This window comes from Pelophylax lessonae (genome assembly GCF_965119305.1).
Source record: "Pelophylax lessonae genome assembly, chromosome: 1".
Lineage (NCBI taxonomy): Eukaryota > Metazoa > Chordata > Amphibia > Anura > Ranidae > Pelophylax > Pelophylax lessonae.
In genome coordinates, this window is record NC_138768.1 from 178,437,161 (window position 1) to 178,451,852 (window position 14,692).

The 14,692-nt window shown below is 43.8% G+C and overlaps 1 protein-coding gene across 1 annotated transcript in view; it reads left to right on the plus strand.

Annotated features, from left to right (window-relative positions):
* The window catches only part of SLC25A46 (solute carrier family 25 member 46), a 68,480-nt gene that overhangs the window by 7,477 nt on the left and 46,311 nt on the right, over window positions 1-14,692 (plus strand). Inside the window, exon 2 of the mRNA XM_082243126.1 lies at window positions 11,876-11,918. Within this exon, the coding sequence (XP_082099252.1) occupies window positions 11,876-11,918 (43 nt within the window). The remainder of the gene's footprint in view (window positions 1-11,875; window positions 11,919-14,692) is intronic.

Genomic DNA, 14,692 nt, shown 5'->3' on the forward strand with positions numbered 1-14,692 from the left:
AGATCCTCAGAGAGTTCTTTGCCATGAGGTGCCATGTTGAACTTCCAGTGACCAGTATGAGAGAGTGATAACACCAAATTTAACACACCTAATCCCCATTCACACCTGAGATCTTGTAACACTAACGAGTCACATGACACCGGGGAGGGAAAATGGCTAATTGGGCCTAATTTGGACATTGTCACTTAATGGTGTACTCACTTTTGTTGCCAGCGGTTTACACATTATTGGCTATTTGTTGAGTTATTTTGCGGGGACAGCAAATTTACACTGTTATACTAGCTGTACACTCACTACTTTACATTGTAGCAAAGTGTCATTTCTTCAGTGTTGTCACATGAAAAGGTATAATAAAATATTAACAAAAAATGTGAGGGGTGTACTCACTTTTGTGAGATACTGTCTTTATAGGTCTCTAGTGCAATAAACATAGACTAAAGCCAGGTACACACGGGCCGAATGTCGGGAGTAGGCTTGTGACGGTATCAGATTTTCATGCTGCGATTAATTGATTAAGGTTTTGCCACGGTATACGGTATTATCACGGTATTCTATTATTAAATTTAAATTATTAAATTTCCACCTCACTTCAATTTCATTGCTGAATTTAGGGGCTTTGGTTCACTTATGCACATTATTATATAGTCAGTCAGTACAGACTCTGTGAACCAGGCCTAAAATAGGTCATCAAGCAGTGTCTGGCCTAACTGGTCCTGGCGCTCGGCTCCGATCCGATGGCCTGGTCATTAAGAGGGCAAATCCTTGTGGTCAAGAAGTGGTTAAACCTGAAGGAGGTGTTGTTTATAAATTACTTTACTATTGCTTTAGGCCTGGTTCACATGTATGCGGGTTGGTGGTTCACATGTATGCGGGTTGGTGGTTCACATGTATGCGGGTTGGCGGTTCACATGTATGCGGGTTGGCGGCCCACATTTGCACAGGCATAGCAGCCCATTAAATTGAATGGGCTGCTATGCCCTCATTTTCCGCAGAAAAAAGGTGCATGCAGCATTTTTTTAAAATTCAGTGGCCTTGAAATCCATCCTGCTTTTGCACCATGCGACTAACCTGCAGTTCCTGCTCTGGCAAGCTTTCTGCATTTTTTGTATACGTGGGCACGGCATTTAAAAACAGTTTGCGTGTGCAGCAACGGCAGGTAAGTCGCATGGTGCAAAAGAAGGATGGATTTCATGGCCACTGCATTTTTTTAAATTCTGCATGCACCTTTTTTCAGCTGAAAACGCAGGCATAACAGCTCAAGCCCATTCACATCAATGGGCTGCTATGCCTGTGCAAATGTGGGCCCCCAACCCGCATACATGTGAACCAGGCCTAAAGCAATAGTAAAGTCATTAATTGGTTAAACCTGCAGGAGGACCGGTGTTTTTATCTATTAATGACTTTACTATTGCTTTAGGCCTGGTTCACATGTATGCGGGTTGGTGGTTCACATGTATGCGGGTTGGGGGCCCACATTTGCACAGGCATAGCAGCCCATTGATGTGAATGGGCTTGAGCTGCTATGCCTGCGTTTTCAGCTGAAAAAAGGTGCATGCAGAATTTAAAAAAATGCAGTGGCCATGAAATCCATCCTTCTTTTGCACCATGCGACTTACCTGCCGTTGCTGCACACGCAAACTGTTTATTTTTAAATGCCGTGCCCACGTATACAAAAAATGCAGAAAGCTTGCCAGAGCAGGAACTGCAGGTTAGTCGCATGGTGCAAAAGCAGGATGGATTTCAAGGCCACTGAATTTTAAAAAAATGCTGCATGCACCTTTTTTCTGCGGAAAATGAAGGCATAGCAGCCCGTTCAAATCAATGGGCTGCTATGCCTGTGCAAATGTGGGCCGCCAACCCGCATACATGTGAACCGCCAACCCGCATACATGTGAACCAGGCCTAAAGCAATAGTAAAGTCATTAATAGATAAAAACACCGGTCCTCCTGCAGGTTTAACCACTTCTGGATCGCAAGGTTTTTCCCCTTTAAAGACCAGGCCATCGGATCAGAGCGCCAGGACCAGTCATCACCAGGTAGGCCAGACACTGCTTGATGGCTATATAATAATGTAATGTGGGCTGCTATGCGTGTGTGTGTGTATATATATATTTATTAGAGCTGCACGATTCTGGCCAAAATGAGAATCACGATTTTTTAGCTTGGAATAAAGATCACGATTCTCTCACGATTCTCTGTGTAACAAAAAAAAAAAATTGGGATAACTTTACTGTTACGTTTTTTTTTTTTTTTTTTTATTCATTAAAGTCTAATCATTGCGTTTGAAAGACTGCTGCGCAAATACAGTGTGACATAAAATATTACAACAATCGCCATTTTATTCTGTAGGGTCTCTGCTAAAAAAATATATAAAATGTTTGGGGGTTCTAAGTACTTTTCTAGCAAAAAAAAACTGATTTTAACTTGCAAGCAGCAAGTGTCAGAAAAAGATCCAGTCTTTAAGAGGTTAAACTTCCTTTCTCCCTGGCAGAGGGAAGGAAAAGATACAATGTAATCATTTTTGTTTATAGTTAGGAGACTTAATGCTGAAAGGTGTTAGCTGTGTGAGTGAATGAGTCATCCAGCTCACTGAAATGTATCAATTCACAAGTCAGGCAGACTTGACAGAGAAACTCGGTATTTTAAAAATGCCACAATAACAATACCGTGGCTATGCAATACCGCGATATATCGAATTACCGAAAACCGGCATATGTCTAGTCGGGAGACGTTTGCCGGTTCAAAACAAAAATGGCCAACATTCAGCCCGTGTGTATGTCGGTCTGTCCGACAAAAGTTAGCCATTTGGCTAGCTTCTGTCGGATGAGCATGCTGGAAAATCAGCAGCTGACCGACTCCGGATCAGCGCACTCAGCAAATGACTGTGAGTGCTGATTGGAGTGTTCTGGTGGGGGCCGTCCCCCTGTCAGAACATAGCAGCTCAGCGGGGAGATCACTATACTAACTTTGCATTGTTAGTATAATGAAGCTGACAGTTTTTTTGCTCACTCCGCTGGCTTGAATGGATAAAAACGAATAGTTTGTAACAAGCTTAACATTCAAAAGCAGTAAAAGCTGTATATGCCGTCCTATGTGATAACCATAAGTACAGCATGCAGGACATGTAACAGGGCTTACCGCCTTGTGGAGGGGCGTAACCTTATCCGCCCCCAAGCTGACGCCGCTTCCAGTATAGGTTTCAGGTATTGGAGCACCGATACTCGTACATAAGCTTAGTATCCGCACCGATACCTGTGGCCAATCTGCGCATGCGCACGCCCCCACTAGCTGTATCGAGAAGCGACGTACAGGTGAAGGGGAAACCATAGTCGTCTTCTGCTAAATTTGTGCACATTGAGGGCATGCCACTGTTACATAGTAACATAGTTGCATAGTAGTTGAGGTTGAATAAAGACAATAGTCCATCCAGTGCAATCTGTGTAGGTGTGTGTGGCCGTAATCATCTCTCATACCCCTGAATGTTCTGATCCTTAACAGGATTTTGCTGTCTTACGTCTGGGCCACTTTTTGCGATTCGGCACTGTGCGACTTTAACTGACAATTGCGCGGTCATGCAACGCCGTACCCAAACGAAATTTACGTCCTTTTTTCCCACAAATAGAGCTTTCTTTTGGTGGTATTTGATCACCTGTGCGATTTTTTACTTTTTGCGCTATAAACAAAAAAAGAGCGACTATTTTGAAAAAATAACATTTTTCTAATTTTTTTTTATATGAAATCCCCCCCCCCCCCCCCCCCCCCAAAAAAAGTAGAAATCAAATTTTTTTTATCATTTCAGGCCAATTTGTTTTCTGCTACATATTTTTGGTAAAAAAAATCGCAATAAGCGTATTTTGATTGGTTTGCGCAAAAGTTATTGTGTTTACTAACTAAGGGAAAGATTTCTGTCGTTTTTGGTGTTCTTTTTTTTTAACGAGTAATGGTGGCGATCTGCGATTTTTTTTTTTTTTTTTTTTTGCGGGATTGCGGCAGACAGATCGGACCCTCGACTGACATTTTTGACACTTTTGGGGGTACCAGTGACATTACTACAGTAATCAGTGCTATATATATTCACTGTTACTGTAATAATGACACTGGCAGGGAAGGGGTTAATTTTATTGGAGAGGGAGGGGTTAATGTATGCCTGGTGCTTACTGACGTGTGGGGGGAGGTGACTGAGTGACACAAGGACAGATCGCGGGTTCAGCTATGCTGAACCCTGCAATCTGACCCTGCCTGTCACTTAGAAGATCCGCCCGCTTTGTTTACACAAGCGGGCGGATCTCCAGACTCAATTCCCCGGCGATCGCCGCTGCTCCTCCCCTGGCCCGACTCCCGCTGTGACTGAATACAGCGGGAGCGAGCCTCCGGCAGCGCGCGCTCGCCGCCGAGAGGAAAGAATGTCTGGCGACGTAGGTCTACGTCGCCAGACTTTTTCGAGCCACTTTGCCACAGTAGAGCTCTAGTGAGCAGCGGTAAAGTGGTTAAGATGTACATACAAGAGTCTTTTGAAAGTAGCCTCACTTCCCTCAGAAACCAAATCTTGTGGTAGAGAATTCCACAATCTTGTAGCCCTAACAGTAAAGAACCCCCTGCGTTGCCTGAGATTAAAACGCTTCTCCTCTAATCGCATTGTATGACCTCGCGTCCTCATGCAATCCTTGCTACTGAATAGCTTTTTTTCTATGCTGAGATCACCATAGAGATATTTATAAATTGCTATCATGTCCCCTCTCAGGCGTCCCTTCTCCAGGGAGAATAAATCAAGCGATTGTAAATGCTCTTCACTGACCCGAGCTGTGAGCGGGATAAAATCTTGTAGGTCAGATTGTGGCCTTCATGACTAGAATTTTGTTTCAAACTGTTTGTGTTAAAAACATGTTTGTTTGTTTTTTTTTCTGTTATAGGCCTCATGCACACCGGGTGTTTGAAAAAACGAGCTACAAAGCCAGTTCTGACTCCAGGAAAAAGCAGCTGTAAAAACGTGCTTTTAGAAGCGTTTTGTATTGGCGTTAGACATATGCCGGTTTTCGGTAATTCGATATATCGCGGTATTGCATAGCCACGGTATTGTTATTGTGGCATTTTTAAAATACGAGTTTCTCTGCTCCTGGGTCTGACTTGTGAATTGATACATTTCAGTGAGCTGGATGACTCATTCACTCACACAGCTAAAGCCTTTCAGCATTAAGTCTCCCAGTAACTATAAACAAAAATGATTACATTGTATCTTTTCCTTCCCTCTGCCAGGGAGAAAGGAAGTTTAACCTCTTAAAGACTGGATCTTTTTCTGACACTTGTTGCTTGCAAGTTAAAATCAGTTTTTTTTTTGCTAGAAAAGTACTTAGAACCCCCAAACATTTTATATATTTTTTTAGCAGAGACCCTACAGAAAAAAAATGTTGATTGTTGTAATATTTTATGTCACACTGTATTTGCGCAGCAGTCTTTCAAACGCAATTAATAGACTTTAATGAATAAAAAAAAAAAAAAAACGTAACAGTAAGTTATCCCAATTTTTTTTTTTGTTACACAGAGAATCGTGATCTTTATTCCAAGCTAAAAAATCGTGATTCTCATTTTGGCCAGAATCGTGCAGCTCTAATATATATATATATATATATATATATATATATATATACACACACGCGCATAGCAGCCCACATTACATTATTATATAGCCATCAAGCAGTGTCTGGCCTACCTGGTGATGACTGGTCCTGGCGCTCTGATCCGATGGCCTGGTCTTTAAAGGGGCAAATCCTTGCGATCCAGAAGTAGTTAAACCTGCAGGAGGACCGGTGTTTTTATCTATTAATGACTTTACTATTGCTTTAGGCCTGGTTCACATGTATGCGGGTTGGTGGTTCACATGTATGCGGGTTGGCGGTTCACATGTATGCGGGTTGGCGGTTCACATGTATGCGGGTTGGCGGTTCACATTTGCACAGGCATAGCAGCCCATTGATGTGAATGGGCTTGAGCTGCTATGCCTGCGTTTTCAGCTGAAAAAAGGTGCATGCAGAATTTAAAAAAATGCAGTGGCCATGAAATCCATCCTTTTTTTGCACCATGCGACTTACCTGCTGTTGCTGCACACGCAAACTGTTTTTAAATGCCGTGCCCACGTATACAAAAAATACAGAAAGCTTGCCAGAGCAGGAACTGCAGGTAAGTCGCATGGTGCAAAAGAAGGATGGATTTCAAGGCCACTGAATTTTAAAAAAATGCTGCATGCACCTTTTTTCTGCGGAAAATGAGGGCATAGCAGCCCGTTCAAATCAATGGGCTGCTATGCCCGCATACATGTGAACCACCAACCCGCATACATGTGAACCACCAACCCGCATACATGTGAACCGCCAACCCGCATACATGTGAACCACCAACCCGCATACATGTGAACCAGGCCTAAAGCAATAGTAAAGTAATTTATAAACAACACCTCCTTCAGGTTTAACCACTTCTTGACCACAAGGATTTGCCCTCTTAATGACCAGGCCATCGGATCGGAGCCGAGCATCAGGACCAGTTATCACCAGTTAGGCCAGACACTGCTTGATGACCTATTTTAGGCCTGGTTCACAGAGTCTGTACTGACTGACTATATAATAATGTGCATAAGTGAACCAAAGCCCCTAAATTCAGCAATGAAATTCAAGTGAGGTAGAAATTTAATAATTTAAATGTAATAATAGAATACCGTGATAATACCGTATACCGTGGCAAAACCTTAATCAATTAATCGCAGCATGAAAATCTGATACCGTCACAAGCCTAATTGGCGTTAATGCACTTTTTAGCCACGTTTAGCAGGCTTTCTCTGACCTCTTTTATTTTCCCACCGCAAATCCAACTACTACAGCTTAAAAACGTCTGACGTGGCCTAACGCTGTATGTAGCCTTTAGCACCATCAGGCGTTTTTACAGTTTAACGCTGCGGCTCCAGAACGCGCTGGTCCTGGGTTTTTCTTACAGCTTAAAAATGCCAATTACAGCTCCTAATAGCCTGTGTGTGCATGAGGCCATAGAATAACATGGAGGGGTGTTTTTAGGCTGCAAAAAGAAAAAAAAACGCCTGATGCTCCTAAGGCCCCATGCACACGGGGCGTTAGAAAAAACGTACGTCATAGTTAGTTCTGACGCCGGAAAAAGCAGCTGTAAAAACGTGCTTTTCAGTAGCTTTTTCCATTGGCGTTATTGCACGTTTTGCCATGTTGCTTTTAGCAGCGTTTTTTTTTCTTCCATTCAAAATCAATGGTTCCCTATGGAAGCCTATTGATTTGAATGGAGGTCGCACCGCAACACCGCAAGTCGGATCCGACTTGCGGGGCGACATGCGCTGTGAGAATCTTGAGGGGGTACTCCACGCCAAAATGGGAAAAAAACGGCGTGGGGGTCCCCCCCAAGGTTCCAAACCAGGCCCCCCCCCCAAAATCCATACTAGACCCTTATCCGAGCATGCAGCCCGGCAGGCCAGGAAAGGGGAGGGGACGAGCGAGCGGCCCCACCCCCCCTGGACCACACCAGGCCACATGCCCTCAACATGGGGGGGTGTTGGTGCTTTGGGGCAGGGGGAGCTCTGCACCCCCCACCTCAAAGCACCTTGCCCCCATGTTGATGAGGACAAGGGCCTCATCCCCACAACCCTGGCCGGTGGTTGTGGGGGTCTGCGGGCAGGGGGCTCATCGGAATCTGGAAGCCCCCTTTAACAAGGGGGCCCCCCAGATCCCGGACCCCCTCCCTATGGGTATGGGGTACACTGTACCCCTACTCATTCACCACATAAAAGGCAGTGTATGGAAATAACGACAGGAGACGTTTTGGAAAGTTTATTAAAAATCTTCATCCGACTCTTCTTGTCTTCTCCTCTCCGGGGTCTTCTCCTCTTTTGCTGTCCGCCCTTGCGGTGCGACCTCCATTCAAATCAATAGGCTCCCATAGGGAACCGTTGATTTTAAATGGAAGAAGAAAAAACGTATAACGTGGCTTAATGCACGTTAAGCAACGTTATAGCAATGTTCAGCTTTTAGCAGCGTCAGGCGTTTTTAACGCTCTAACGCTGTTCCTCAGAACGCGCAGGTCGTGGGTTCTTGTTGCAGCTTAAAAACGCCTAGGCCACTTACAGCTCAAAAACGTCTGAGTGTGCATGAAGCCATAGAATAACATGGAGGGGCGTTTTTAGGCTGCAAAAAGAAAACGCCTGACGCTGCTTACAGCGGCGTTAAAAACGCCCCGTGTGCATGGGGCCTAAAAGCCGCTGTAAATACGCCGTGTGTGCATGAGGCCTTAGTGGTGTCAAGTCTACATTCCTTTTCAACCGCAGTGACAAGAAAATTCAAAGGAGCAGGATACAACATTTTTCAAATAAATATTTTACTACAAATGTTTGAAAATCTACTAGGGCAGCCTTTTTCAACCAGGGTGCCTTGAGGTTTCTTCAGGGGTGTCTTGGCAAAATGCCTAAAAAATTGCTGAAAAATGTATACAAGCCAGCAGGTGGAGCCTGCCTTTAGGTTACACAAAGCCACCGGTTCTTATTGTGCACCATTTCAACCTTTCAGCCACCGGTGTCCTAACAACCAGTGATGTCATTAGTGTTGATAAGAAGGGTGCTGATCGCCTGCACAGTATCCTTATTTGACCCTCCCCTGCCCCTCTCCGTCAACACTGGGGTCACATTATCTGAGGGAGAGGGGAAACATTGGAATACTAGTCAGTACTAGTGTGGAGAAGTGTACTTGCTTTGTAAGAATAAATCACCTCTAACGTTCGTTGTCCTATGTGTGGATGTTTGCTGCATTATGTAAAACTATTAGAATAGTTTTTTACATTTTAGTATGGGGTGTCCTGAGATTGTCCATATTTTTAAAGGGTGCCTTCACTGAAAAAAGGTTGAGAAACCCTGTACTAGGGTATATCCAGCTTCAGGACTCATGTACACAGGGCAGCTAAAAAATCTTTTCTGAACGCTGGAAATTTGACCGTTAGAAACTGACGGTAAAAAAAGGTCTGTTTTACTGCTTTTACATACTGCGTTTATGCGAGTTTAGCAGCGGTTATGAGCGTTTGGGGTTCGAAGCGTTTTTTAGAGATAACCTCAGGAGACCTTTCTAAATGTCCACAATGCATGGAAAAACAAGTAAATAATAACTATTTCAGCTAGGGTGCCGAAACTTTCGGTTGTAAATGGTGTTATCTGTATTTTGCCGATCAGAGAAAAAGGTGCCGATAATGGCACTGAAAACGCTGTGCTTATCGTTTGTTTTTCATAGGTCATGTGGCTCAAAAACTGCATCAAAAATGTAACACGGGTGCGTTAGTGATGTGTTCTCGCTGCGTTTTCGATGCATTGCACCGGGGAGGTGTGTTTTTTGTGCTTTTAGAATTAGGAGGGATGCATTTTTGTTTGCGCTAAAGGTGCCAGTATTGGCAGACAATACATTCATATTCATTTAAATTCATTATCTTATTTGAAAAGTCAAATATAGTACAATTATATATAAAAATAGAAATATTTTTAAAAAACTGGCATTTTCGGTTGTTGACCAGGTGCATCCTGCATTTTCGATTTCAGCACCAAAATTTCCATTCGGTGCACCTCAAATTTCAGCCGTTCTGTGAGAATTTCGGAGCCTCAGCAGATGTTGCTGAGGCTCCGAAGAGGTAGAAAATTGGGTGAGAGGACCCGAGTTCTTTGGACTCATCCATTGATGCAGGCAACAGCATGTGGTGAAATTGGTCAAAAAGACAAATTTTCCCCCTTAAAAATGCTTATAAATGCAGTTTACTGCGGTTCCACGCGGTTCTAGGCGTTTGCAGTTTGAAATGCTGGTAAACTACAGTCCTGAATGTGATTTTTCTGCTTTAAAAAAAAAAGCTAATAACCTCAACTACCTCTAAATGACTATAAATGCCTGAATGTACGATGTACAGATAAGATATCAGAGGAGAGTTCAGGGACTGCTGAACAAAATGCCCAACTGCTCCTAAACTTCTGTTTAGCTGCTGCAATGTACATGAGGCCTAAGGCTTTTTTTATTTTTTAGTTATACAGATGAGATGATTTTGTGTGTTTTAAATGATTGGAAAGTCTCTTTTGTTTTTTTTCTATTAAAATAACAAACATGTAATACTTACCTCCTCTGTGCAGTAGTTTTGCACAGAGCAGCCCGGATCCTCCTCTTCTCGGGTCCCTCTTCTGTGCTCCTGGCCTCTCCATCCTGTTGAGAGCCCCCACAGTAGGAAGCTTGCTATTGGCCAAGCTGCAGCTCCGTGTATCCATTCAGACACAGAGCTGTCGTTTGGCCCGCCCCTCTCTCTCCAGATTGACTGAGTTTGATTGACAGCAGTGGGAGCCAGCAGTGCCGCTGCTGTGTCTCAGCCAATCAGGAGAGGGAGTCAGCTGAGGCACTTGTGGACATTGCTGGATAGAGGGGGGCTCAGATAAGTATGAGAGGGGCTCCGGCACAAGGAAGGCTTTTTATCTGAATGTTCCTATTGGGAGTATCTCACCACTAATGACATTTTTGTTGCAGGGGATGCATAGTTGCCAACATTTAAAAAAAATTTCCAGGGACACTTTGCAGCATAGCTATCAATTGCCACACCCACTTCCTTGAAGCTCCACTCTGCATAATTAATCTTGCCTACTTATCAGATTATAGGGTCTACTCAATATAGAGAGAATTACAGGAAATTAAAAAGGAAATTTCAAACTTAAGGCCACATTAGCAGAGTTGGAATAATTCTCCCATTCAGCTGCACTACTTCTGCGTAACATTTATGGGCAGTCTGATTAGCAGGCGCTTCCAGGGACAATATAAATTACCTGGGACAGGCTCCTATTTGCAGGGACTGTCCCAGGAAAAAAGGGACAGTTGGCAAGTATGGGGATGCCAGAAATCTGACTTGTATCTTAGGCAGACTTCTGGGAAAATGAGTGAGCCAATCACAGAAGCAGGAAATGAAGTTTCTGGGGTGTGGTCAGTACACATTCTGTTGCATATTGCATTGCATTTTTAGAAAATTACAACAGCTGCAGATTGAAAAGGAAAGATAATTTTTAATAACATTCAATTACAATATGATTTGGGTCCCAATTGTATACGCTATATTGTCTTTAATTTATTTGCTATTTTTTTCCCCACGAAAGTGGAGTTACCCTTTAAGTTCATTGACGCTTGTAACGGTGGATAAAAAAAGAGCGATAGATGGTAGTGAAATGTTTTGGCAGTGATCCCATTCTTGCTGGCTCATAGTTCTTCTGTGAATGATAAAAACATGTAATTGCAGCGTCCCATCTACATCACTTTCTTGAGCTCAGACAAATGATTCATTTTCATCAGTGAGTGAACATGAGGTCAGCTGTCATAGTGGTTACTTTCCTTGCTGCTCTATGCATCAAGGGGAAAAACCTTCTCGGTTGCAGCTGCCCCCGCAGACCCCCTGTTATTCTTACCTAAACCCGAATGTTCCAGGGAGGAGCCCAGCAGCTCCAGCCGCTGTCTCTGGTCCTCATTGGATAGCCATTGGCTCCCGCTGCTGTCAATCAAATCCAGTGACGCGGGGCCGAGTCCTGCTGTCTGTGTCAATGGACGCAGCAGCGGGACTCGGGAGCATCACCGCATGAGTGCCCCCATGGAAAGCAGCTCTCCCTGGGGGCACACGATGAAGAGGAGGAGCCAGAAGCGGCATCGGGGCACCCCAGAAGAGGAGGATTGGGGCTGCTCTGTGCACAATCCTTCCACAGAGCAGGTAAGTATAACATTTTTATTAAAAAAAATAAATAAAAAATGAACCTTTACATCAATTGATGTATTTGTAATATATACATAATATATGTAAACTTTTTTTTTCTCTTCTCTTTCAGATCAGCTAAACAGATTTGCTGGATTTGGTATTGGACTTGCCAGGTAACGCTGCCCATGTTTTGTCAGTTATTGTAGTATTTGGCATATAACCTAATGTTAGGCTGATTTTGGCATTTTTTTGTAAATCTTTGCTTATAAATTTTTGTGAGGTCTCTATACGTTTGTACAGTGCTTTAAAGCAATCCTACACCCTCCTATACTTTACATCCAGCAGTTTCCATGGTACTTCACGTGTCATCAGTTATCACACCAGCCATTTGATAGCTTAACAGTTCGTTGAGAGCGTGCCTGTGAACCCAGTATGTCGCAGTGCTGGGGGAGCTGCAAGCCAGCAGTAAAATTACTTTTGGCCAATCAGCAAGTAGTTAAAGCAGAAATAAACCCTCCTATTGTTTTAAGCCAAGGAAGCTGCTATATTGCCCTCTGTTTGATCTGCAACTGCCATGGTGCTGCACATGTGATCAGTTATGACACCAGGAATTAGATGGTTTGACAGTTGGGTTGAGAGCACAACCAATGTGACAGTTACATTCCTAGTACGTGTTTTTTGAAATTGTTAAAAAGATGGGTTTAGTTCCTCTTTAAAGCGGAGTTCCAGCCATTTACTCACCTGTCCAACGGTCCAGCGATGCGGCCGCCCGAAGCCTCGATCCTCTCCCTCGGCGCTGGCATCACTGCTGTGGGCACCCGGCTGTTAGTTTGCGGCTTCACAGCCGGGTACCCACTGCGGATGCGCGAGTCGCGCTGCGCACCGTGATTGGCCGGCAATCTTCTGGGACCTCTGACGTGTCCCAGAAGATTGCAGGGAGGGAGGGGGAGAGGAGAACTTCAGCTCAGGGCGCCGTGGCGCTCCGAGCGGAAGTGGGAGCGGGTACCTGTCAAAACTAGGTACCCGCTCCCCCCCCCCAAAAAATGACATGCCAAATGGGGCATGTCGGGGGGTCAGGACTCCCTAAAGCGGAAGTTCCACTTTTGGGTGGAACTCCGCTTTAATGAACATGCATCAGTGCATTATATCTTGCATTAACATGCATTGTGTTAGGACAGTCCACTGAAAGCAATGGACTTCTGACAATGTCCCAGTTTTGTGACATGGCACAACATTTTGCTGCAACGCAATATGACGCATTGTAGCATATTGCAATTTGTCTGTGCTGCCTTATTGTCATTCAAAATGAATGGCACTGCAGTGCATCAATGCATGTAACGTGCGTTGCGTAAACACTTGCATTGCTGCAACACAGATGTAAAACGGCCCTAAAAAAGGACTAGATTTACTTTTAATGCAGACTCCAAAATAAAGAATAGCTATAGGTAAAATGCAGACAGTTTTCCTTTTAGACACTTTGTGGCATATATTATTATTATTAAGGATTTCTATAGCGCCAGCAGTTTACGCAGCGCTTTACAATATTAGAGGGAGACAGTACATATAAAATACAATAAAATACAAGAGGATTAAGAGGGCCCTGCTCAGAAGAGCTTACAATCTAATGGCATTGAATGTGACAGTCACTGAACATTCACTACAGATGAATCAGTCACTGAAATTTAAAGGATAGGTTCACTTTTAGGAACATTATATACCTGTATTTAGGGGGTTAACATGCTGCTAAGCACCCTCACCCTCTGACTGAGCCCTCCCTTCCCTGTGACAGTGAGCTGGGGTTCCACTCCCCTGCAGCCGCTGTCACATTTAAAGTCTGCTCCGCCCACACAGCTGCATCTGTGAATGAATAAACTACAAGTCTTGTTTGCCCCTGCTGCAGACAGATTTGTTGTCCTCAATGGACTACAAGTGCTTTGATCAGCACACATGTAGTCCTTTTGACAGTTCCCAAGCTATAACAGAAAGCCTCTATAGGTGTGGGCAGAGAGCTGGAGGAAATATCTGCAGGAGACTGAAATTGCATCCTCAATCCACTGATCATGGGTGAAATATTTTGCAGGCACCTGTGAAAAAAATAATAAATGCACTTTTTATTCCCTGTAAAAATATGTGGTGGTGTTATTAGTGAATTTAGCCTTTAAAAATGCATGCACTGGGATGATGCACCAGCATAATGTTTTATAACTCTTTTATAAGTTTTGGAACTGTTTTGTACCTCTTTGTGTAGAAGACTGACTGTGCGTTGTTTGTTGCCTAAATATATTGTCTGGGACTACACATACAATTTTGATTGCTTAGTAAACGCTTTAACCTGTTATTGACAACCACCTCATTAGAAATCAATGTGTTATTAATAACTGTTACGAAAAATAGTTACAATGAGTTTGAATACTCATGATGTTGTGTATTGAGCACTGTGGTTGCACAAGCATACCTGCTCTTCAAAGGTCTTGAAAGCTTGTAGGCCTTGCCTGTTTACCTACCAGACTGATGAAACAGTGTGGGATGAGCATGGAGGCATGCCTTCTTCCTCACTTACCCAAAAGTCCTGCTTTTTCTGGACAGAAGCTGCTTGTATCCCAAGAACAGGATTGCATTAAAGTGAACCTAATCCTTTGCCTATTCAACACAAGATGACAGGTTCTCTCGGTAACCCACCTCCTGTGTTGGCTCGGTTCATACGTGTGTGTGTGTGTGTGTGTGTGTGTGTGTGTGGGCCGTGTTTGCTTGGACATATTGCAACTTGTGAAATGAACATGCATATTAAGGCCTTATTCACATGGGTGTACTGATCCATACACCTGTGCAAGGGGCCGTCTTTACCCCTGCATGTGCACTGGTGTGTGTGCAGATTTGTGCAGACAGCCTGTTTAAGGCAAGGTTCACACCTATGCAGGTTGCAGTTGATGTGTTTTTCATGTGTTTT